The sequence below is a fragment of the Balaenoptera borealis genome (genome assembly GCF_965194805.1).
Source record: "Balaenoptera borealis genome assembly, chromosome: 16".
NCBI lineage: Eukaryota > Metazoa > Chordata > Mammalia > Artiodactyla > Balaenopteridae > Balaenoptera > Balaenoptera borealis.
This window is the reverse complement of record NC_138872.1, coordinates 29,374,839-29,396,122: the sequence shown is the minus strand read 5'-3', so window position 1 is coordinate 29,396,122 and position 21,284 is coordinate 29,374,839. Positions and strand designations below refer to the sequence as shown.

The following is a 21,284-nucleotide window of genomic DNA, read 5'->3' as shown; positions in this document are numbered from 1 at the left end:
CACAGCCTGGGAGGCCAGCACCATCACTCCCTGAGGGGCTGTCCTGTCACCAGGTCATTGTACCCTCAGGACATCCTGCAAAGGCTGTGTGATTATCCTCTTTCTACACGTGAGCAAATGGGGCCCAGTACAGGGAACTGGGTCACAGCCTTGAAAAAACACCTCGACTGGGGGGCCCCTACTCCGTGCTGGTGATTTAGACAGAGCACCTCAAATCCTTCCAACTCTCCTGAAAGGAGAACATGATGATCACCATTTTACAGATGAGAAAACTGAGGCTGAGAGAAATGAAGGGACTGTCTCCTCACCGCCCCCCACTGTGTCCCAGAAGTATTTCCTGTTGCCTCCAAGCTTTCATGTCCACCAGCAGAGCAAGCGCCCCACCTTCACAAGCCCCCACACTGACCACCACCCTCCCCTTTTTTCCCTCGGAGATTCTTGACTTCAAGCAACTACAGGGAGGAGTGGCTTCTGAGTGCCCAGGCCTGGGGACCCTGTAGCAACAAGGGAAGACGTGGGCTCCTGACCCCTGAGTCTAGAATATGAACTCTTGCTCATGCAGGGGCCCCAGCACCCGCTAGGGAACACCTCCCCCTCCTCCTCCTCAGTCTGCAGAGCCAGGAATGGGCGTGCATGGTGCTGCTGGGATTGCAGTTGTCCCTCTCTGTGCTGTCCACGCTATACTTCCTGGAGCTGCTCCTGCAGGAGGCCTAGTGAAGGAGCAAGATCACAACAATGGTGGAAAAACGATTCCTGGTGCTTTTAAGTGTGTCTTTTAGGAACATGTTCAGGACATCATGAGACACTGTAGTATCTGTCTGATCTGGTTGTAAAGGTAGTCCTGCCTCTCACACAGGACTTTTCCTCATAGTTATTACTGAAGAACAGAACAATACAGGATTTTATAGGAGAGGGCTGAAGCTTTCTCTACACTTTGACCAGCACAGCGGGGTGTGCAGAGAGCAGGGTGTGAGTCAGGGTGCTGGGGGTTCAGTCTTGGCTCCCCTACCTGCTCGCCAGCCACACCCCTTTCTGAGCCTCAGTGTCCTTATCTGTAGAAGGGAAAACAGACAGCCCTTCCTTCTGAGCACTGGTCATAGGGAGCAAAGGCCATGAGGAAGATTCAGCGTCTGTCAGGCTGCTGTTCCCTGGCCCCCTCCCCTCGCCCCCTTCTCATCCAGGGAATCCTCTGGGCAGGCGGCCTGGGGAGGAGGGTGAGCCGCCTCCTGGCAGGCAGCTGGTCTGGGTGGTGGAGGAGCCACTTACTAGCTGTGATTGGCTGGGCAAGGGAACCACCATCTGGGAAGTTTAGTAATAGCTGCAAAGTCAGGATAAAGGCACCTTCCCTATGTCCAGGGGTAATGGGGAGATTCGATTGCTACCACATCTAGGAGGGAAATCTGGCAATATCCACACAAATTAAAATACACATAGTCCATGATCTAGCAATGCCACTTACAACGGGCATCTCCCACTTGAGTAGAGTGATGCAGGACAAGATTATCCACTGCAGTGCTGTTCCAATATCCTAAGTTTGGGAACAACTTGATATTTGTCAACAAAAGACTGACAGACACTGTCTCCATATGTTGAGCGCTTTGCAGCTGTTGAAACACTGGGCAGCTCCAGGTGCTGATATGGAATGAGGGATTTGTGGCTAAAAATAGGGAGAGGTTCCCAGTCACCTTGGGCCTCAGGGCCTGAATGTGAGGGGCATTCTGAACCTTGGGGAAACCTATGAAAAGGCTCCCTGTTCAATGGCTAATTCAAGGAGCTTTTATCTTGTCCCCTCTATGTGCCAGGCTCTTCCATGAAACCAGTTCCAATGGTGGTGCAGGAGGGAGCCTGGCCCGGAATCAGATCGGGTTCTGGGAGGATCCCCTCACTGACCACGTGGCTGTGGCCTAGGTCCCTGTCACGTCTTGGCCTCAGGCTCCCCATGTGTACGTTGGGGGTTGCACTGGATGGTGTCTAAAGGTCCCTCCTGTGTCACAGTCCAGGATTCAGGAGTCAGAAAGAGGATCCAGGGTCTTTGTCAGAAAACTCTAAATAAGCACCTTTGCTGCCTCAATGGGGCAGCCCCTAAGTCACCCACATGGGGAACCTCTTCCCTGGGGAGGGACATTCTGAGATGACCCAGCTCTGCTGGGAGCCTTCAGTGACTGTGTGAGTCGGTCCCTGAATCACAGGAGGGTTTTCCCAACAGACCCCCAGGAAACACCCAACCTCTGGGCATCTCCTCTAGCCCGGGCCATCAGAGTAAACACTGAACCTGTGCCTCTAGGAATTTCTTATCAGTGTGATGTTTCTGAAGAGGAAATAAAGAAACCCTGCCCTGGAGAGACTTCTCTTTGGAAGGGGAAAGAACATAAGTTTCATGGGAGAAGAGCCCTTGTCTGCTTTGTTCACTGCTGCTTCCACAACATCTGGAGCAGGGCCTGGCACACAGTAGGTGCTCAATAGGTGCTGAATAAAGAGAAGACTCAGCCACATGGAGGGGAGCACTCTCTGGAGGCAGGAGGTGATACCTGGGCTGTGACGGGGCAAGTCTCTCAGACTTTCAGTTCCCTCATCCCTGGAACCAAAGGGCCGGACGGGGGGGAAAAGGCAAGGGCTGTGGAGCCAGGCAGACTGGGGTTCCAGACTTTCCCAGCTTTACCAGTTGCGGGGCCTTTGGCAAGTAGCATGACCTCTGCAGGCCTCAGTTTCCCTGATCTGTAGAAGGGAGTGAAATCAGATCATGATATAAGCACCCACTGCTGCACTTGATTCTTTTTTTTTTTTCTCAAAGGGTGGAGGGCATTCTTGTTGACTTGCTGTCACAGACCAGGGGGACAAAGGAGACCCAGGCCATACTCACCACTCACAGTGAGATGAGTGCCTGGTCCAGACTTAATCTCCACGTCAGGGCTTGCTCTCCGGAACTTCACACAGTAGTACATACCGGTGTCTGCTGGGGTGATGTTACGGATGCGGATGGAGAAGTCCGTGTTGTTTCTCCTTGTAGTATCTGAAACATTTGTTACTCGAGGGAAGGCGCCTCCTTTGAGACTGTAGATTAACTCTCGGCCTGGCCCTGTGCCCCTGAACCACTTGACGGGCCCCACGGGGAGCAGGGAGGTCACGTTGCAGTGCAGAGTGGCCGTCTCTCCTGCTGCAACTGAAACTGACCGCTCAGGCTGAATCACCTGCAGCTCGTTCTCACCTGCCACTCCTGGAGGGAAACACAATCCAGTTATTTATTCATCCTTAGGTGATCCTGTAGGTTTTCTCAAGTGTTTATCAACAACAAGTTTTCATTGACTTCGTGCACCATGAGCCACACCTGAACTCAGCACCTTGCACGTGTATCACATGTAACCTGCACAATGAGCCTGTAACGTTGAGACCCTAATACAAGAGAGGAAAGTGAGGCACAGAGAGCTTAAATAATGTGGCAGAGAGTAGGTTTGAGTACTTGAGCCCGCTCTGGAAGTCATGTCTGAACTGGGCTCTCAATTCAAATCTGAATTTACCAGGAATAAAGAAAGGGGCACAGTGTTCCTGAGGAGGGAGCAGCCTGGGCAAAGGCTCAGAGGTCGGTGGCAGCATGGTGTGCGGGGGGGCTCTACAAGGAGCTTAGATTCTGTTTTGGGTCTGGCTCAGGAAGCAGGCCCTGGAAAAGTACTCAGCAGTTGGGGCTTGTCCAGGCTGTGGACTTGTGAAGTACAAGGACTTGGGTGTGAGTCCCGGCACAAGGCTTATTGCTGTGTGACCTTGGCCATCACTCAGGCGACCGTGAAGATCCCACAGGGAGGCCTGTGAGCATGCTCGATAACTGCACACTAGGTATTGCGTGACACCTTTAGTTTGGGCAGGTCCCTTTACTGCCCTCTGAGCCTCAGTTTCCTCATCTGTCAGTTAGTATGGCCCCGTCTCCACAGATCTCTAGTAGGAACAAACAACATGCCTAGGCCAGGACAGTGTCAAAAAGAAGGGTCTGGTCTTTGGAGCCATCTGAACTGGTTTGAGACCTGGCTCGCTTTTTATTCACCCGTGACCTGAGTTTACGCATTGCTTTAGTATCAGTTTCCTCATCTACAAGATGGGTAGGCCATCTACCCAGAGGCCCAGGCCTCTGCGTGTTCTGAAAAGAAAATGAGGTCACACGCAGAAGTCACTTAGCACCAGGCTGGGCACAGGGGAAGCTACTGTCATCACACAATGAATAAATGAGGAGGGTCAGCTGCTCAAACTTCACTCCCACCAGATCTTGCTAATGCTCCCTCAGGCCAGGACCGGGCTGGATGCTGGGACACACAGGGGCTGGACCCAGGTCGGGCCTCAAGGGCTCCCAGGCTGGACAGCTGGAAGGGGTCCTAGAGGTTGGTGGTGGGGAGGGACCTGAGCCCCAGATTGGAGAGGACTGGGGCACATGAACAGGGACTCCCAGTAGAGGAGGTTGGGAGGGAGGGGGACACAGGAGGAAGATGGACGGGCCTGGTGACGATGCTGTGAGAGGTGCTGTAGATGCTCGGAGTGAGGCGCAGCCGGGGCCTCGATTCTGAACAAGGTGTGGGCTGGGCAGAAAGGACAGATCATGAAGACCTTGGAGAAACACACACATACACACACACACACACACAGAGACAGAGAGAGAACCACCGAGATGGGCAGAGGGAGGGGCAGACAGACAGAGACGGAGTGAGAGACTGAGAAGGAGGCGGAGGGAAAGAGAGAATAAGACAGAGACACGGAGGGGCAGCAGACTGGCAGAGATGCAGATGCGCCAACTGGTCTCTGCCTGGTTGACCTTTGATGTGACCCTGTCCTGTCCTGACCGAGGCCACCTTGCCTTGTACTTTGGACAGGGTTGCAGTTGATGCCCCGAGCAGCCCCTCACCTCTGGCTGAGCTGCAGAGAGACCTTGTGAATTTACCCAGCCACAGACTCCTTCACTGCAGGTAAGCCCAGGGCCTCAGGACGGGCCTCTCATCCCCTTCCTGTGGTCCCAGCCCTGACTCCCATGCCAGGGATTGCCCGTTTCTCATGGCCAGTGAGTGGAAATGCAGAGTGGCAGCCTGAGGACAGCCTGACCCTCATGGTGCAGGGAAGAAACCACTGTCTGCAGAGGACAGGGGCTTGGGGTAGAACTGTTGACCAGGTGTGTGAGAGGCACACGGAGGAAGCCCACAGAGGCAGGCAGGGGCCCCGAGAGATCCCAGGCAGCAGCAACAGCTGCCAAGAGCATCCAGCCAGGACCATTCCCGAAGGGTCTGCGTTCTACATTGGAGACTAGGCTAGAACTGCCACCGGCAGGAAGCATGCGCGCTGGGCCTGCAGGCTCGGGTGAGAGCACGGTCCCCCCTTAGCCAGCTCAGCACCCGCCCTCCCGGGGCCTCCACTCCGTCCTCCACAAAGTGCGGTACTGGCACCCACCCCCCCAAGATAGTCATGAGGACACAGTCAGACCTAAGTGCCTGCAGCACAGGTGCTGGTTAAACTTTAGTTTCTGTTCCCATTATGATCACAGATACCTTATTATATATACTTGATTTTCTCTGGATTGTCATGTTTCCCCCAAGCAGGATGCAGGATCCACAAGGAAGTGTTTCCAGCCCCCTACCTAGAACACTGCCTGGCACACACCGGGCCCTTGATAAATACACGTTGAATGAACGCATTAATGAAGGAAGGAGGGATTTCACTTGCTCCTGGGCAAATCCTCTCCCTGAGGCTCTTTCTTCATCTGTTAAAGGGACTGTCACAGGCAGATCTGGGAGATGGCGAGCCTGGAGCCCGGGACTGTGCCTGGCCCATAGACACGCAATCAATGATGGTTATTATTATCCTTATCAATACCATCGCACAGGGCTGTGAGTCAGCAGCTGGCGAGGGAGCCGGGAGCAGGAGAGGAGGTGTGGAGCCAGGCCTGCGGCTGGGGCAGGGCTATTCTTGTGCTGCAGCCGGAGGCCTGCAGTCACAGCCAGGAGGCGACAATAAAATCTGGAGTTGTGTGGGACTGCCCACCCCCCCGCCTTTTTTAGCTCCTCTCAAGCTCTCTCCACCAACTGCAGCCAGATTTAGGAGGCTTAATTAATTAGCTAGTGTTTATAAAGCGTTTGAAGAATTTTAAAAGTGCGACAGAAGTGCCAAATATTATTTTAATCTGCGTGTGTGTGTGTGTGTTTCCAGCAGAGTCTTTCCCTCGCTTGCTTGCTTTTCTTCTTCTCTGCAGGTTCTGTTCTGGGAATCGGCCTTGTTAAAAATCACTCCTGCGGTTCTGGGCCTGGGGTCATCATGCTGGCATCACTGACAAACCCATTTCCCGCTCTCTCCTGCCCTCCTGGCAGAGAAAGCGATGGTTTAGCAGCCTGAACTGTCTCTGGGAGAGGAGGGCAGCTGGACATCGTCACATGATGCTGGTGGGAATGGAGACTGGCACATCCTTTCGGGAAAGCAGTGTGGCAGGAGGTACCACAGGTGTGAAAGCTGTTCTCCAGCCTTTGCTGGGCTGTTCCATGAGGACATGACCCCGAATATGGAGTGGGGTTCCCATGTAATGATCTTGAAAAAGTTGGGAAAAAACCCAAGTGGCCAATGACAGGGGATGGTTAAGTGAACAGTGGCCTGTCCACTAGATGGAATTACAGGTAGCCATAAAAAACCATCACTGTGAAACTGTAGTAGTCTGGAAATTTTTGCATGGCATAATTTTAAATGATACTGTGGTTAGCAAATAAAAATCTGTTTATTGCAAAGCATTTAGAGAAAACAAAAAGTATAAAAAGAAAATAATAATCTCATAGAATACCATCAAAGATAACTGTGATCAACATTTTGATGTTAAAATATGAGTGAATAAATATGTAAAATCATACTCAGGTTACTAAGGATATGTGCAAACGTTTTGTTTCATTCATTCAGGTGTTGTTATAAAAATAAAAAATTGGAAATATTCTAATTTCCAAGAAAAGGAGGCTCTTGATCCCCTGATGACGAACTCACATGATGACCAAGCCTACATGTAAGGATGACAATTATGGACACAGAAATAGATTACAAGATCAGAGTCAGTTCCTGAGTGATGTCTTCAGTGTGATCCCAAACTTCTAGTTTTGAAAAAAATGTATATCTGATATTAAAGATTAGTAGTAATTAACTGTGAGTAGTAGACTTCCAAGGGATTTTGCTTTTATGTCTTCTGTTTGTGTTACTTGTGCAATAAAAAAGCAGGAAAACTGCTTTCAGTATGATCATGACATTGTAAACTAAAACTACGTATAAATAAACAACTGCAAGGTACTATACAAAGCTATAAAAGACAACTCTCTTTGGATCATGAATCTCTTTGGATCATGAATCTAATGGGTTTTTCCTTTTTTTCCTTCTACTTTGGGTATTTTCAGATTTTCTAAACTGGATGCCTATTAAAGAATATTTACAGTATCCCATTTTGTAATAAGAAAATACAGTGCTTGGCGCAGAACAGATGTTCAATAAGTATCTGCAGACTGACTGATCAAATTGTCTAGAGAAAAGGCCTAGAATGATAAACATCACGATGTTAAGGTAAGTTACGACTGGGAAATGGCACCAGCGGTGGGTGGACACGGGGAGAGGCATATTTTCTATTTTACAGCAAATAATATATTGAAGTCTCTCTCTCTTTTTTGTAGTGAACATTTGTTGCTTTTGGAAAAATATTAAGGAATGAAATAAAACACGTGAGTAAGTTATCTAATGGAAGAAGTCAGCACAGTGGGTGGAACTGCCCCTTGCACTTGTTGTAAGAGGAACTCTGTCCACAGGATGCAGGGAGCTCACAGCATGGGTGGACGGTCATGAATTACCAGAATCTCCTGTGAGCGAGGCCCTCAGCTCAGGGCTGCAGAACGGCTGTGTCCTGGCCTCATGGGGCTTGCACACGAGCAGACAAGATAGACTTTAAAGAAATAACTCCAATGCTACATTTGGACTGAGCCCCAACCCTTTAGACTCCTGCTGGCATCTCTGACCCTATCTCCTGCCCCCTCCCCATGACCTGCTTCCCCCCACCGGGCCCACTTTGTCCTCCACGAATAGGCCAAGGAGGGTGCGAGAGATGAAATAAGGTGGGGACTGAAAACTGACCGTTGGACTTGGAAAAATATCTTTGATTTTTTTTTTTTTTTACAACAATCGTGTAGTTTTTGAGATTAAGAAAAGATGAAAACAATTTCATCAGAAGCGAAAAAATAAGCATGGATGCTTTTCTAATGGAAAAAACAAATCAACTTAGAACTGAAACTTGCCGGGAGGGAAACAGGGCCACTGTGATCTCTGGGTGTGATTCCTGCTGCTTCATCAGGATGCAGAGGCAAAGCTGAAATGCACATTTCCCAAGAGCCAGCCTTTCCCTGATGGGCGGCTCACTGCCACTTGCATGGGAGCCTGCCTGCCCCTGGAAGCAGTGGGTCACCAGAGCAGGGGTCTTGGGGACAGGCTGGAGGTTACCCCTCAGATTTCCACAAACTCAAGGAGCCCGGGGCTTGGGAGGCTATGCCAGAGGTCTGGCAGTGCCCAGGGCTCGGCATGCCAAGATGGCATCCACCGCGGCCCCCACAGCTGGGGCAGCTCAGCATCCCCCTTTCCTGACCTCGATCGTTTTCGGCCATCCTCAGGGGGCTGCTGGTTTATGCCCCCAACACAGCAGCGCCTCATCAGGTGCTGCCTTTGGTATCTTCTGGGTTACGATTTGATGTCTGTGTACGAGAGTGTGTAGTGCAGGAGTGTGGATGGGAGTATGCACACAGGAGTGAAAGAGGGCAGATGCAGGAGTGGGCACACGAGTGCACAAGTGTGCCAAGGACAAGTGTTCACACACATGTGCATGGGTGGGCACGTGCACAAGATGCTCGTGTGTGCAGGAACGTGCTCTGGTGCAGCTCAGAAGTGTGCCAGAAGAGGACCAGGGACCAGGGGCAGGAGGGGGGCGTGAACTGTGCCCAGGAGAGTATCTGAATGTGGGTGTGAACCTGTTGGTGGTATGAGAGGGTCTGTCTGCACCTGAGGTGTGAACAGGTAGATAGCTGGGAGGGGTGTGAGCATGTGGGTGCATAGAATGTGTGTGTGGGCAGGGGAGGATAGGAGTGGGCTGTGTGCACGTGTGTGTGTGTGTGCGCGCAGGGAGGGCATGTGTGTCATGGAAATTGTGTATACATGAGTGTGAATGTGAGGGTGTGTGTGCTTTAAGTGCTGGGGAGCAGGGGCCCAGCGTGTGTGGAGACCACTGTCTTTGTACACTGTGTGTCCACGCACCCGAGTGTGTGAGTGTACCCAGTGGTGAACATGCCTGGCACATACAGGGTGGTGAGAGAGGAAGGAGGGCAGGGAAGATGCTTCCCTCAAATCTGGCTCCTGGTGGGCAAAGTGCTGCATGGCCCCTGGCACAGGGTCCTGCCCTTGACCAGAGACTCAAAACTTTACTGAGCACCTACTTACTGGGTGCTAGCCGTAGGGCACAGTGGTAAAGAAGCCAGCCTGGAAATGCCCTGCTGAAGCTCATGACCCTGGGTGGGGCAGACGGTTCCCAGGATGCATTCAGGAGGGGGCTGCATGGGTGATGGCTGTGTAGACTCTGCAGTTCCCAACTGGGGAGCCTGGGGCTCTGATTCAGGAGTACCAGCTGCAGCTAGGCACTGATTTTCCTCTGGAGTCAGAATGATTCATTCATGCCCTTTCAAACCTCACTCTATTGCTAGGCCCTGTCCTAGATGCCACAGGACACAGAGCCAAGTAAGATGGATCAGAGTCCCGGACAGAGTCCCGGACACAGGCAATGATCATGTGCAGGGTGATCAGTGAGCAAGAAGAGGCTTGGGGATAGGGTTTTGGAAGAGGGGTGAGATCTGAGAAGACTTCTTGGAGGTGGTGGTCCCTGAGCTGCATCTTGAAAGCTGACAGAGGCTGGGGAGAAGGGAAGGCATTCAAGAAGGTGGAACTTTTCTTCCTCTGCACAAAGGTGCAGAGGAGAGAAAAGGGCTTGGCACAATTCAGGGACCAGGGCAGAGTCTTTGGGACATGCTCAATGGCTGTGAGCAAGCTGGGGAAGGGCTAGGGACTGGGCTAAACTAGCACCTGAAAGGATGGCTTCAGTCGCAGGTCATCACTGGGAGCAGTCTACTGGTACCCATTGGGTGGAGATGCCCAAGGTCCTGCGGTGGAAACTAGCACCTGACTTGGAACCAGCACAAATGAGGATACACATGGCCTTGTGAATAAGGTGGGGCAGGGCCCAGTGGGCCCAGGGTACTTTCTCCTTCACCCCCACTCCAGGCACTCAGAGAACTGGGTACTGTCCATACCCTTGCAGGGAAAGGGCAGACCCTGGTAGCCCCTTCCATGCAGCAGGTAAACACCTAAGGTGCCAGGACAGTCCATAGCTTGGGCTCTGGGGCCAGAAGACCTGTATATCTCAGCCCTAGTGGAGTGACTTGGCAGAGTCACTTTTCTTTAAGCCTCCACTTTCTCACCTGTAAACAAGGGGGTACCAACGTCTCTCTCCCCAAGGCCAAATGTTCAGTGGTTGGAAGAGCTGGCCTGAGATCTGTACGTTTCCTCGACTCCCATCTTTCTGCTGACCCACAGCCAGCTATTAGCAGAGCATGCTGGCTCACCTTCCAAGATCTGGCCAGACTCTGACCTCTCCCTAGCATCTCTACTGCACCACCGTTCCTCACCTAGATCCTTATCTCAGCTTCCAAACCGGCTTCCCTGCTCCACCTCACCTCTGTGTAACACGTATCCTCCCTGCAGCCAGAGGAGCCTCTAAAACCTAAGGTAACATCATTCCATTGTGCAAAACCCTCCTGCACCCTTCACCGTACTCAGAGTGAGACCCAGGATCCTTTCGGTGGCCCCCAGGGCCCTGCAGCCTTGCTCTCAACCATGCCAGATTCTCTACTCACCTCAGGGCCTTTGCACTTGCCATTCTCTCTGTCTGGCACTCTCATCCCCTAGATATCTGCATATTGGGTCCCTCACCTCCTTCTGGCCTAAGAGGCCTTCCTTGGCATGGTATATAAGACACTACCCCCCTCGATGTCCCTTGCTCTGCTTTATTTTTCTACAACACATATCACCCTGTATCTACAATACATATCACCTGACACATTACAAGCATTTGTCAATTTCATTAGCATCTATCTCCCTACCCTAGATTTACTTATAAGCCCTTTGAAAGGGACTTAGTTTTGTTCCCTGCAGTTTCCTTCAGGTTTATACCAGTGCCTGGCATTTGTTGAATGTATGTTCTGGTTTGGATTCTAACTCTGCCACTCATGAGACCCCAGGAAGTGTCTTAACCCCTTTGGACTTCCGGTTTCCCATCTATAGAATGAGAATGATGATGATGATAATAATAATAATAACACTAGGGCTCTTCTAGGATGAAACAGGCTAATGTGTGTAAAGAGCTCAGTGCTGCTCCTGGCACAGAGGAAGCACTCGGTGCAGGGCAGTGTTACCATGCAGTGGATATTTAAGGATGAAGAGGATGACGGAGGATCACAGCCTTAAGCCTGAGAAGCTAATGATTCTCTCTGAGGCAGAACTAGCTCTGCCCCAATGTCTGCACAAGAACACTTGGAGCTGGACCTGTGGGCAGGCTGTATGCACTGTTGGCGGGAGGCCGGGGGGCAGGGGGTGGTCAGAGCCCCGGTGAGCATTTGCTAGGTTTAGATGGGACCTGGAGGCAATGAAGAAATGCTCGCAGCGCAGCCCTGTTTGCAAAGCAGCAGGGAAAGAACTATGGATACGTGTGCGCTGTAAGCACCCTTCATATTTGCCAGGCCTGGTGGGGGTCAGGTGAGGCTGGGAGAGCATGCAGGGGCACTAACACCAACCATCCACTTCCTTGACAACCTAAGGACCTCCTTCCCACCTCCCCATTTTGCAGAGGGAGAAACTGAGGCCCGGAAATGAGGCTTGGAGAGGCTGAGAACCCAGGTGGTGTCCTTCCAACCTCCAGGCCCAGCTGTTACTCTAGGACAGGTCCTGGTGATGCCCAGCCACGGTCTCATGGGTACAACGTGTGGATGAGGTCACATAACAGGGAGCCCTCATTTATTTAACTGTTACGACAGCCTAGTGAAGCAAGTGCTGTTGTCACCAGCCCCTTCCTACAGGTAAGGAAGCTGAGACCCTGAGAGGCAGGGAAGGGGCAGAGGCAGGACTCAAACACTGAGGTCAGTCACGTGCGATCTCTTCCCCCTGTGACTGGGTCCCCTCTGGCTCAGGATTCTGGATTCTCAGGCTGCCAAGGACGTACACACATTTTCCCAGCTGAGATAAAGGCCCCCTTAAAAGGAACACGCATTTATTAAATGACATTTGCCAAGGTTTCAGCACACTCTGCTGCCCACAGCAGATAGTCTCTGGACAAGATTTTTCCCCAAGCTGACACTATCCGCTGATGCCTTTTATAGTGCTTTTTGCAGTTCACAAAAGCACTTTCCACAGCTCTTAATTCCCTTAACCCTCAACAGTCCCTGTGCGGGAGGAAAGAGTGGTAGCATTTCCATTTTACAGATGAGGAAACTGAGGCTCAGAGCAGGGAAAGACACCTGCTCCAGAGCACACAGTCAAGAAGTGGCACATGCTGGATTCACTCAGGAATGTGCCACAAGGTGGGTACCTCTCCACTGCCTCCCCTGCTAGAGAGGGGTTCTGGGGTACCATCAAGATGAAGGGTGAGAGAGGCATCCTGGCTGGAGCATCCGAGCTGGAAGGGACCAGCAGGAGAGCAGCCAAGCTGAGCCTCCACTTCACAGAAGGGGAAACTGAGGCCCAGAGGGGCAGTGTAGTGAGTTCCAAGTCCCGGCTGGTAAGTGATGGAGCAGGACCTCCACCTGCTCTGTAGAGCTCCAACCATACAATGGTGATCACACAAAGATAACAGTAATAGTAATGATGGTTAATGAGCACTGAGCACGGGTATCATCAGGAGCACGACAGGCTTCACCAGCCTCCGCAGGGACCCAGCAACACAGGCTGTCATCACCCCCACTTCACAGAGGGCAAGACTGAGGCTCAGAGAGGTACAGCCACTTGTCCAAGGTCACAGGGCTGCGGAGCAGTCTGACTCCACCCACAACTTCACCCACTGCACCACACAGCTTTGTGCAATGAAAGACCCTCTGGGGGAGGCTGGCGCCGAGTCAAGCCCTCCAAACCAAATCAAGGCCAAAAGGGCGTAGCACGAACTGCGTCATGTTTCATGGTTTGCCTTCTGGTTCACCAGGGTGTCTACACTGGGGCAAGCTGTTCTGTATAACCAGAATTTAAGTACCAATTCCAGGGTTTCTGGGCCCCTACCTCCATCCCAGCTGGCACTGATATTTTGTGCTTCCTGATATTTTAGGGATCCCTATTTCAGCACGATAGGCAGGGATTTGCAGTGTGGTCATGGCCCCCGTTACAGAGGTAGGACTGTGTAGTGGTTAGAGCACAGGTTTGCCTTCCAGCCAAGGTTACTGCCTGTGTGACCTCATGGCTCTGAGCTCCCTTTTTAAAATGAGCATCTTTCTTCATTCAACCAATATGTATTAATCTGCCTACTGTTACCAGGCCCTGTGTAAGGTCCCAGGAGGCCCAGCAGTGAATAAGACAGACATAGTTCCTACTCTCATGTAGCTTATATTCTAGTGGGAGAGACAGGGCTGAGATAATTAAACAAATATAGAAATGGCTTGGAGTGCAAACGAATTTGGTGCCACGATAGAGAATAACAAGCAGAACTACTTTTAGAATGGGGCAGTTGTAAAAGGCATCTCCGAGGAGGTGAGATTGCAGCTGAAACCTGAAGGAAGCAAAGACCAAGGAAGGTGTTCCAGTAGGAGAGAACAGCAAGTGCAAAAGCCCTGGGGTAGGAAAGCAGCTGGTGCATATGAAGGCCAGAAAGAAGACTGCTGTGGCTGAAGCCCATGGAGCAAGGCAAGTGTGGTACTAGTTGGGGCTGGAGAGACGGATGTGGTCCAGAAAATGCCATGTCTCAGGGATCATTGTAAGGAGTTTGATTTTATTCTAAGGGCAGTGGGAACCACTGAAAAGTTTGGAGAAGGACAAAGAGGATTTGATTCACTCCAGCTGCTATGGGTAAAGAGACTGGAGGGGGTAAGAGTGAAAACAGGAAAGCAGTGATGAGGATGCTACAGCGTTTAGGGGTCTGAGCGCAAATCCTAGCTCTGCACTTATAAGCTGTGTGACCTTAGGCAAGTCACTTCACCTCTCTGAATCTCTCTTTCTTCATCTGTCCAATGGGTATAATAATAGTTCCCATCTTACAGAACTGTGTGGTGAGAATTAAATGAGATGATGTACAGAGTAATGATCATATCACATGACCTCACATGTTCAATGTCAAGTGCTCAGTGAACCAGATCCTACTTGGTCTGGCCCTGACCTCTCCTAAGTCCCCTACTGCCTATCTCCCTTAAGTCCAGACTCACTGGCTATTCCTGGATCACAGCTAACCCATCCCAGCCTCAGGGCCTTTGCACTTGCTTCTCCTTCTGTGTGGCCTGCTCTTCCCCTGATATTCTCATGGTTGCTCCCTCAGTTTTATGCAGGCCTCTACTCCTCAGAGAGGCCCTCCCTCTCTCCCCACTCAACCTTCTATTCCCTCGACCTGCTTTAGTTCTCTGCATGGCACTTGTGTCCACCTGACATAATATTTACTTGGGTCTGTTTTTCCTTCCTCACTAGAGTGTCAGTGCCATGAGAGCAGGTATTTTTGTCTGTTTGCGGTTGTATCCCTAGCACCTAGAGCCACCCCTGGCACATAGATGCTCAAAAATATTTGTTGAATGAATATCTGTAATTAAAATGACAATAATAAGGACGGAAAAGTGGTTGAGTAAACCAAGCCTTGGATCCAGCTTTATTTAACTCTCACTGGTTATGTGGCCTTGGGAGGAGCCCAACTCAGCTTTGGGGAATCTCAGTTTCCTTATCCATAAAATGGGGATGAAGGATTCTATGCTTTTTGGCTCACTGTAAGGATTAGACAGTGGCACACATCCAAGTATTGATGGATGAAATGATGCCTGATGTCTACCATTTGCTTTACAATCCTCCCTCCTCCTCCCACCCCCAGAAAAATGAGGGGCAGGTGAAACATGAATGGCAGATGAGTGTTGAAGCTGGGGTTCCTCACACCATTCCTCATCTCGCAAATGTTTGAAATTTTCCAAAATAAAAAGATAAGGAAGAGGCAGCACAGATTCACAGCTCAGCTGGTCCCTAGCACACTGTGCACTACTTTCTTCCAGCTGCCACCTCTGGAGGACCCTGCAGGCTCTGAACAATGAGGGCACTAGAGCCCACCGTGGCATTGTCACCCACACGCTCCGGCTCCGGCCCCCTAGCCTGCAGGCTCATCCCTCACTCCTGGCTTCCAGTCTCCCCCTGATCTGGGCACCTGATCTCCCTCAGCTCCTGGCTCACTCTGCAGCCATCTCACACTCTGCGTCCCCAATCGGACGTGCCAGGAAATCTTACAGACACAAAGAACCAATTCTGTATAATGGCCAGCTTCCACCTCAGCTGTTTTGCATCTCTCTGGACTGAGGGCCTGGCAGGACACCTGGCAGGGAAAATCCACCTTGCGGAAGGCTCCATCAAAAGACCCGTCCCAGGAACGCCCAAGTTAACAGAAAAGCAGTTTCAGTTGTGAAAATAGATGATTCCTTCTTCAGTATGGGACAGAGACACATCTTGGGAACGCCCGCTGCCTCTGCCTCCCAGAAGGATACACTGATTGACAGAAATATGAGAGGAGCGCCAAGAGGGCAGGACGCCAGTACCCCAGGGCCTCAGTGTTTCTACCTGTCAGGGCAAAGTGACGCCTAGTGAGTGTACCTCATGGGTGCTATGGTCATCCTGACTCTGCCACTTACTGTGTGGCCTTGAGCAAGTTGCTCTGTCTCTCTGAGCCTAGTTTCCTCACCGGTCAGATGGATCTGATGGCAACCATGCACATCACCCAGGGTAACTGAGTACCACTGGGATCATACATGCCCAGTGCTGAGCCCAGTAAGTGGCCAGAAACAATGTTTCCCATTATTATTACTTTGGTATTTTCCAGGGAATTTGGGATCCTGTCAGATTTCTAGCTTTAACGATGGAAACTTCCAGCACAGCTCAGTTTTAAAGAGCCTTGGCCTGGATGACAGGGGGCTTGGCATGCCACCCAGGCCTTGCCAGGGATCTGCTGTGTGAGCCTGGCCGGTCCCTTCCTCCCTCAGGGCTGCAGTTTTCTCAGCTGCACAAAGAGGTGCTGACTGATGGCTCTCTCAGGTCCCCTCCTGCTTTCCAGGTCTAGGAATCCACAATTCCAGCCCTGTGGATCCGGACAGAGACACCTAGAGGCAGGCTGTGCCCATGGCGGGCGCTCAGTCCCAGTAACTATTCCGTCACACCAGCTGGTCGGTCTCTGCGCAACTTGTCCTCCCCAACCGCACAAAAGCCACAGGGAAAAATGCCAATCTCGTGTTCACTCTCAACAGCTTTTGTTGTTCTGTGAGCACCTACTGTGTGCAAGGAGCTGTGCTGGGTGCTTTACCAACATCAGTCCCACTCCCATAGATGAGAATACCCAACAGAACGAAACAATGACGATTACAACACTGGTTGAATGTAACGTGCAGTAAACTGGTACTGAGCGCTTACTACATGCCAGGCATGGCTTCAAGCGTTATACATGGGTTGGCTGACTTAGTCCCTGAAATACAGTTGTTGATGTCATCTCCATTTTACAGGTGAGGAAACCGAAACACAGAGCTCAATAAATCGTCCAAGTAGGGTATGCTGTGTCTGTACATGGAGAGGCTACAATGCAGAACCACTATGTGAACCAGAGTTAAACATGCACTCATATGTGATAAAGCAAGGGGAAAGTGATAAGTAGCCTTAGATAAATCCTGGGGTGAACGTTCAGAGGAGGAAGAGATCCCACGGAACACGAGGCAGCACAAATGGAAGGCTGAGTAGGATTCAGACATATGAAGATAGGGACGTACAGGGAAGGGCATCTCTGGTGGCAGGAGCAACATAAGTGAAGGCACAGAGATGAGAAAGTTCAGCTGAGGGTGTGGATTTGTACAAAGGCATTTACCAAACTGGGTTAGGCCGTGTGTTAATGGGCATTAAACAAACCCAATACTTCTTGTTCATATGTCTGGGGAACCCTGGAGTAAACAAGGTCTGGCTGGGGCTTCTACAACTGCAGGTCTTCTCAGGGTCTCTTAGGTGCCAATGCAGTTGAGCTGCCAGGAAAGCTTTGGCTGCACGGAGGAAACCTGGTCGTTTAGCAGCATCTCAATAGGTCAGCTCTTTGGAAAACATGTAGCTGAGAAATAGGGCCTGTCAGGGAGGGAGCCCAGGCCTTGTTGTAGGTTTTTTTTTTTTAAAAAAAGAAAACTTGGACCCACTCAACAGTTTTGAGCAGGGGAGTGACATGATTAGAATTGTGTTGACAGACCAGAAATCTGAGCACATTAAAAAGAGGCGGAGCGGGGGGCACCTTCCATCAGTCCAGGACTACAAATAAGAAAATAATCTGTCGCACGGAGCCATTGGAAGCAGCAAGCGAGCGTGTGTGGGATCTGTACAACAGTTTTAGACTGCCTTCCTCTCACACACCCCCTCTCCATCTGTCGCAAAGGGCACCAGGAAGATGCAGGGAGGAAGATTCCAGCTCTGGGGCCTCCAGAGCTCGGCAGCCCAGATCGGGGGCTCTGACGGGAGCCACACTGCCCCCAGAGCTGTCGTTTATGACGACCAAGGGGCTGCCAGTGCTTGCATCCTCTGGGCGCTTTCAGAGAAATGACCATGGCTCAGTTAAAAACTTCTGCCCCAGAAGGAACCCTTCCACAAACCTCCATCTGAGCTGGGCGGGGGCCCCTCTGGCTCTCTTCAGCTTGGACTAAGTAACCCTGATTAAGTCATTGAATTTCTTCCCTCAAAGGCTGCCTAGCCATGAGGACAAGATTCAAAATCCAAGCTCCCTACCACTTACTCCTTGGACAAGTTACTTCCCCAGTTCTGGACTTTATTTTCCTCATCTGCAAAATGGGGATAACAGCCAACTCATGCTTTGCTTCGCTGATTGATGGAATTACGCAGATGAGGCGCTCAGCACACAGCCTGGAATACAGGTAACATTCAAGGAACGTTGGTTCTCCTCCCTTCTCTCAACACACGGTTCCCATCAGGACTTCATACGTGCTGGATGACAGCAAGTAAAGGAATGAATCACACCACAAGTCTCCACGGGGTTGGTAAAGGAATAATTAATGGCAAGAAAGTACCCAGAGAACACCAAGGCCTTCAAGGACCTTCCACAGACTGAGCCCTTTGGGGCCGAAGCACTCCGCCCCCCTTTCTCTCCTTGTGAAAGAGGAAGTGAGATGAACTTCACCACTTAGGAAAGTACAGAGGAGTCACCAGCACGCTACCCTCTTCCGACAGGTGAGAGGTTCAGCAGAGGGCCAGCTGTCCCCCACAGCCTGACCCCCATTTTGGCCTGGCCTTCTCCAAGTTAGAGCGAGGAGTGAATGGGAGTTTATCTGAAGTCTGTTCAGCAGGGGTCCCAGAGGTCCCCAGACCTAGGTGGGGCCAAGTGAGGAGCCTGCAGGCTCAGTGTCAGGCACCGCTGCTGTGCTGCAGAATCCGGCTGCCCAGCTGTCCCCACCCCGGCCCCCTGCCCTTCTGCCAGCCTCACAATCTCCCTCCGTGAAGCTGTTTGAAGAAACAGGCCTCACGTTGGCTCCAAGAACACAGGTTGGTGACTTCACCAGCCTCTTTTCAGAATTTCCCTTTGGCAGCATTTGTGCTGAAAGCAATCTTTAGAAACTTCTTTCCCTGCCTCCCCCAACCAAGATAATTCACATGACCAGCCCCCTCCAAACAGTGATCATGTGAAGCCATAGCAATCATGTGACACTTCCCAGGCTGACAGTTCTGCCAGAGACACTAGTAGTCATTCAATCCAAAGCTGCCTTCCTAAGCCTGACATTTGAGTTTCTCAAACAAATCCATTTTCTTAGAAAATTGGACAACTGCCTCCTTCTACCTTCCTGCCCTTCTGTCCTGCCTCTCTTCTGCTTTGTCATAAAGTCCATGCCTGGAGCCCTGAGAGAAGGGTCTGAAGCCCCATCCTTCAGCCAAACCAGGTGAATTCCATGCCACGGGCGAGGGTGACCAGGACCCCGCGGAACTGAGTGAAGGATGCTGGGATGCTTGAGCTCTGGCGGTGACACGCCTTCCTCACCACCCTCAACCAAGAAGTTTATTCTTACCTCCTAAGATTTATTTATTTCAAAGTTAATCTTTGCCCCTCTGCTGCTCCCACTTTTTCAGGCTATTGATGCTGAATGGATTGGAACAGAAGTTTTATGGCCTAACCTTTACCATTTTATAGATTGTTTTTACAGGCAAAAGGGGAGAATTTCCTCCCGAGAAGGGTGTTGGTGTTCCCAGGCAGCCCTGGGAAAGGCAGCTGCCCACTCGTTAATCAGCGTCACCCCTCATTTGCCAGCGATGGAACCACACGGGGTCCTGGTTAGAGAAGGATCTGGAATAGACATTTAGAAATTAACTTGGGCCCAGTTCCCTGCTTCAGGAAAATTAAGCACTTGAGAGAGACCCTCGTGCACTTCCAGGCCAGGAAGGACGGCAGGGCAGGGCCTCGGACTTTTGCTGGGTGTAAATGGCCGGCTCAGGCAGGAAGGAGTAGATCGGAGATGCGATCGGCTCACCAGAGAGCCATGAAATCTATCAGGGCTTCCTCTTGTCCAGAGAGGACCCAACTGTAATTGAAAGACTGGGGGAGGGGAGGTGGGGGGATGCCTGTGTGGGTTCAGGGGAAACTGTGGGCAGAGAGAAGCTGCTGTCCACCCCCACTTCTCCCTCCACCCACTGTTTGCTAGTTCTCCCTTTCTCACTGCTATCAGCTGGTTACCAGTCTCTAGGCAAATGCAGGAGGGGGGAGGTGTATACTGAGCTCATCTTTACCTCCTTCCTCAGGGGAGGGGAGGTGCAGAGACCCCTCTGCTGACAACACAGCTTCAAGGAGCCAAAAAAACAAGATTCCCATTCTCCCCCCAACAACTCCTTTAACACAGTTTCTCCACCCCCCACCCCCTCCCAGGAGACTCAGGGTGCTGCAAAACCCCTTTAAGAAGCAGGGCTCCTGAATGGTGACCTCACCCCTTGGCGAACACACGGTAGACTTCTGAGCCCGCCTGCTGGATACAGCCAGGTGTTTGATGTAGGCCAACAAAAAGACATGCTCAGAGCCACAGGTAACAGCCCCACAGAGCACCTGAGCTGCAGGGAGTCGCCTGGAAGCCTGGGGAAGGGAGGAGGAAGGAGGAGGGGCCGGAGAGCAGCAGGGAGCACGACCATCCAGCGAGAGGCTTTGGCAACCACGGGGACAATCCGCCGTGTTTTCACATCAGGATCTGTGGATTGCAGCAGCTCACCCCAGGGCTACCCTGGCCTCCCTTCCTCTCTCTCCCCCATACTAACACTGTTTTACTCTGCGCACAAGAGGGATAGCTCACTCTTCCCTAATTGCAACAGCCTGCTTCTGTTCCATCCCGTCAGTACTGGAAGGACCTCTGCCCCTTCTCTTAGACCCTGAAGTCAAACATGTGGAAAACATAAGAGCTTCTAGAGAAGCCAGGGGTGCCTTGCTCTGAAAGCCGCTGACAGGCTGCCTCCGCCATCAGACTGGGCAGGGGCTGGTGAACCAACTCATCTGGGTCTGTCCGGGTGCCCAGCATAGTGCCGCACAGTCAGAGTCGAGACTGGGTTCCATCCTTGGCTGTGTGACCTTGGGCAAGTCGTGTCCCTCTCTGGGCCTCAGTTTCCGCATCTGTAACCCTGGTTACGGGCACCTCTTCCCCATTACTGCTCGACATTAGCCGAGTGGCGGTCTGAGAGGCCTGAACTCGCAATCTGGGGACGGCAGCGGTGGGGGGGTGGGGGTGCTTACCTGACCAGGCGCTGGACGCAGCGAGCAGCAGGCAGAGCAGCGGCCTGAGGCGGCCGGGGGCCGGCCGGGCGGGCTCCATGGGCCGCGGCTGCGGAGCGAGGAGGGAGAGCGGCCGTGAGTGCGCGCTCGGGCGGGCGCGGACTGGAGCGGGGAAATGACTAAGGCTCCCCCCTCTCCTCTCTCCTCTCCTCGCGGCCGGGCTCCCCCCCGCCCCCACCTCCCCGGTACGGGCGCCTGGAGCGGCTTAGGAGCCGCCGTCAGCGCC

At 51.8% G+C, this 21,284-nt stretch overlaps 1 protein-coding gene across 3 annotated transcripts in view; it reads right to left on the bottom strand.

Annotated features, from left to right (window-relative positions):
• Positions 1-21,284, bottom strand: part of LOC309613911 (tyrosine-protein phosphatase non-receptor type substrate 1-like) — a 42,674-nt gene that overhangs the window by 20,511 nt on the left and 879 nt on the right. For all 3 annotated transcript variants that reach the window (XM_082361450.1, XM_082361448.1, XM_082361449.1), the window contains exons 2-3: positions 21,020-21,107; positions 2,861-3,214 (exon numbers count right to left, since the gene is read on the bottom strand). In XM_082361450.1, coding sequence (XP_082217576.1) covers positions 2,861-3,214; positions 21,020-21,098 — 433 coding nt within the window. In that variant the 5' untranslated portion in view covers positions 21,099-21,107. The remainder of the gene's footprint in view (positions 1-2,860; positions 3,215-21,019; positions 21,108-21,284) is intronic.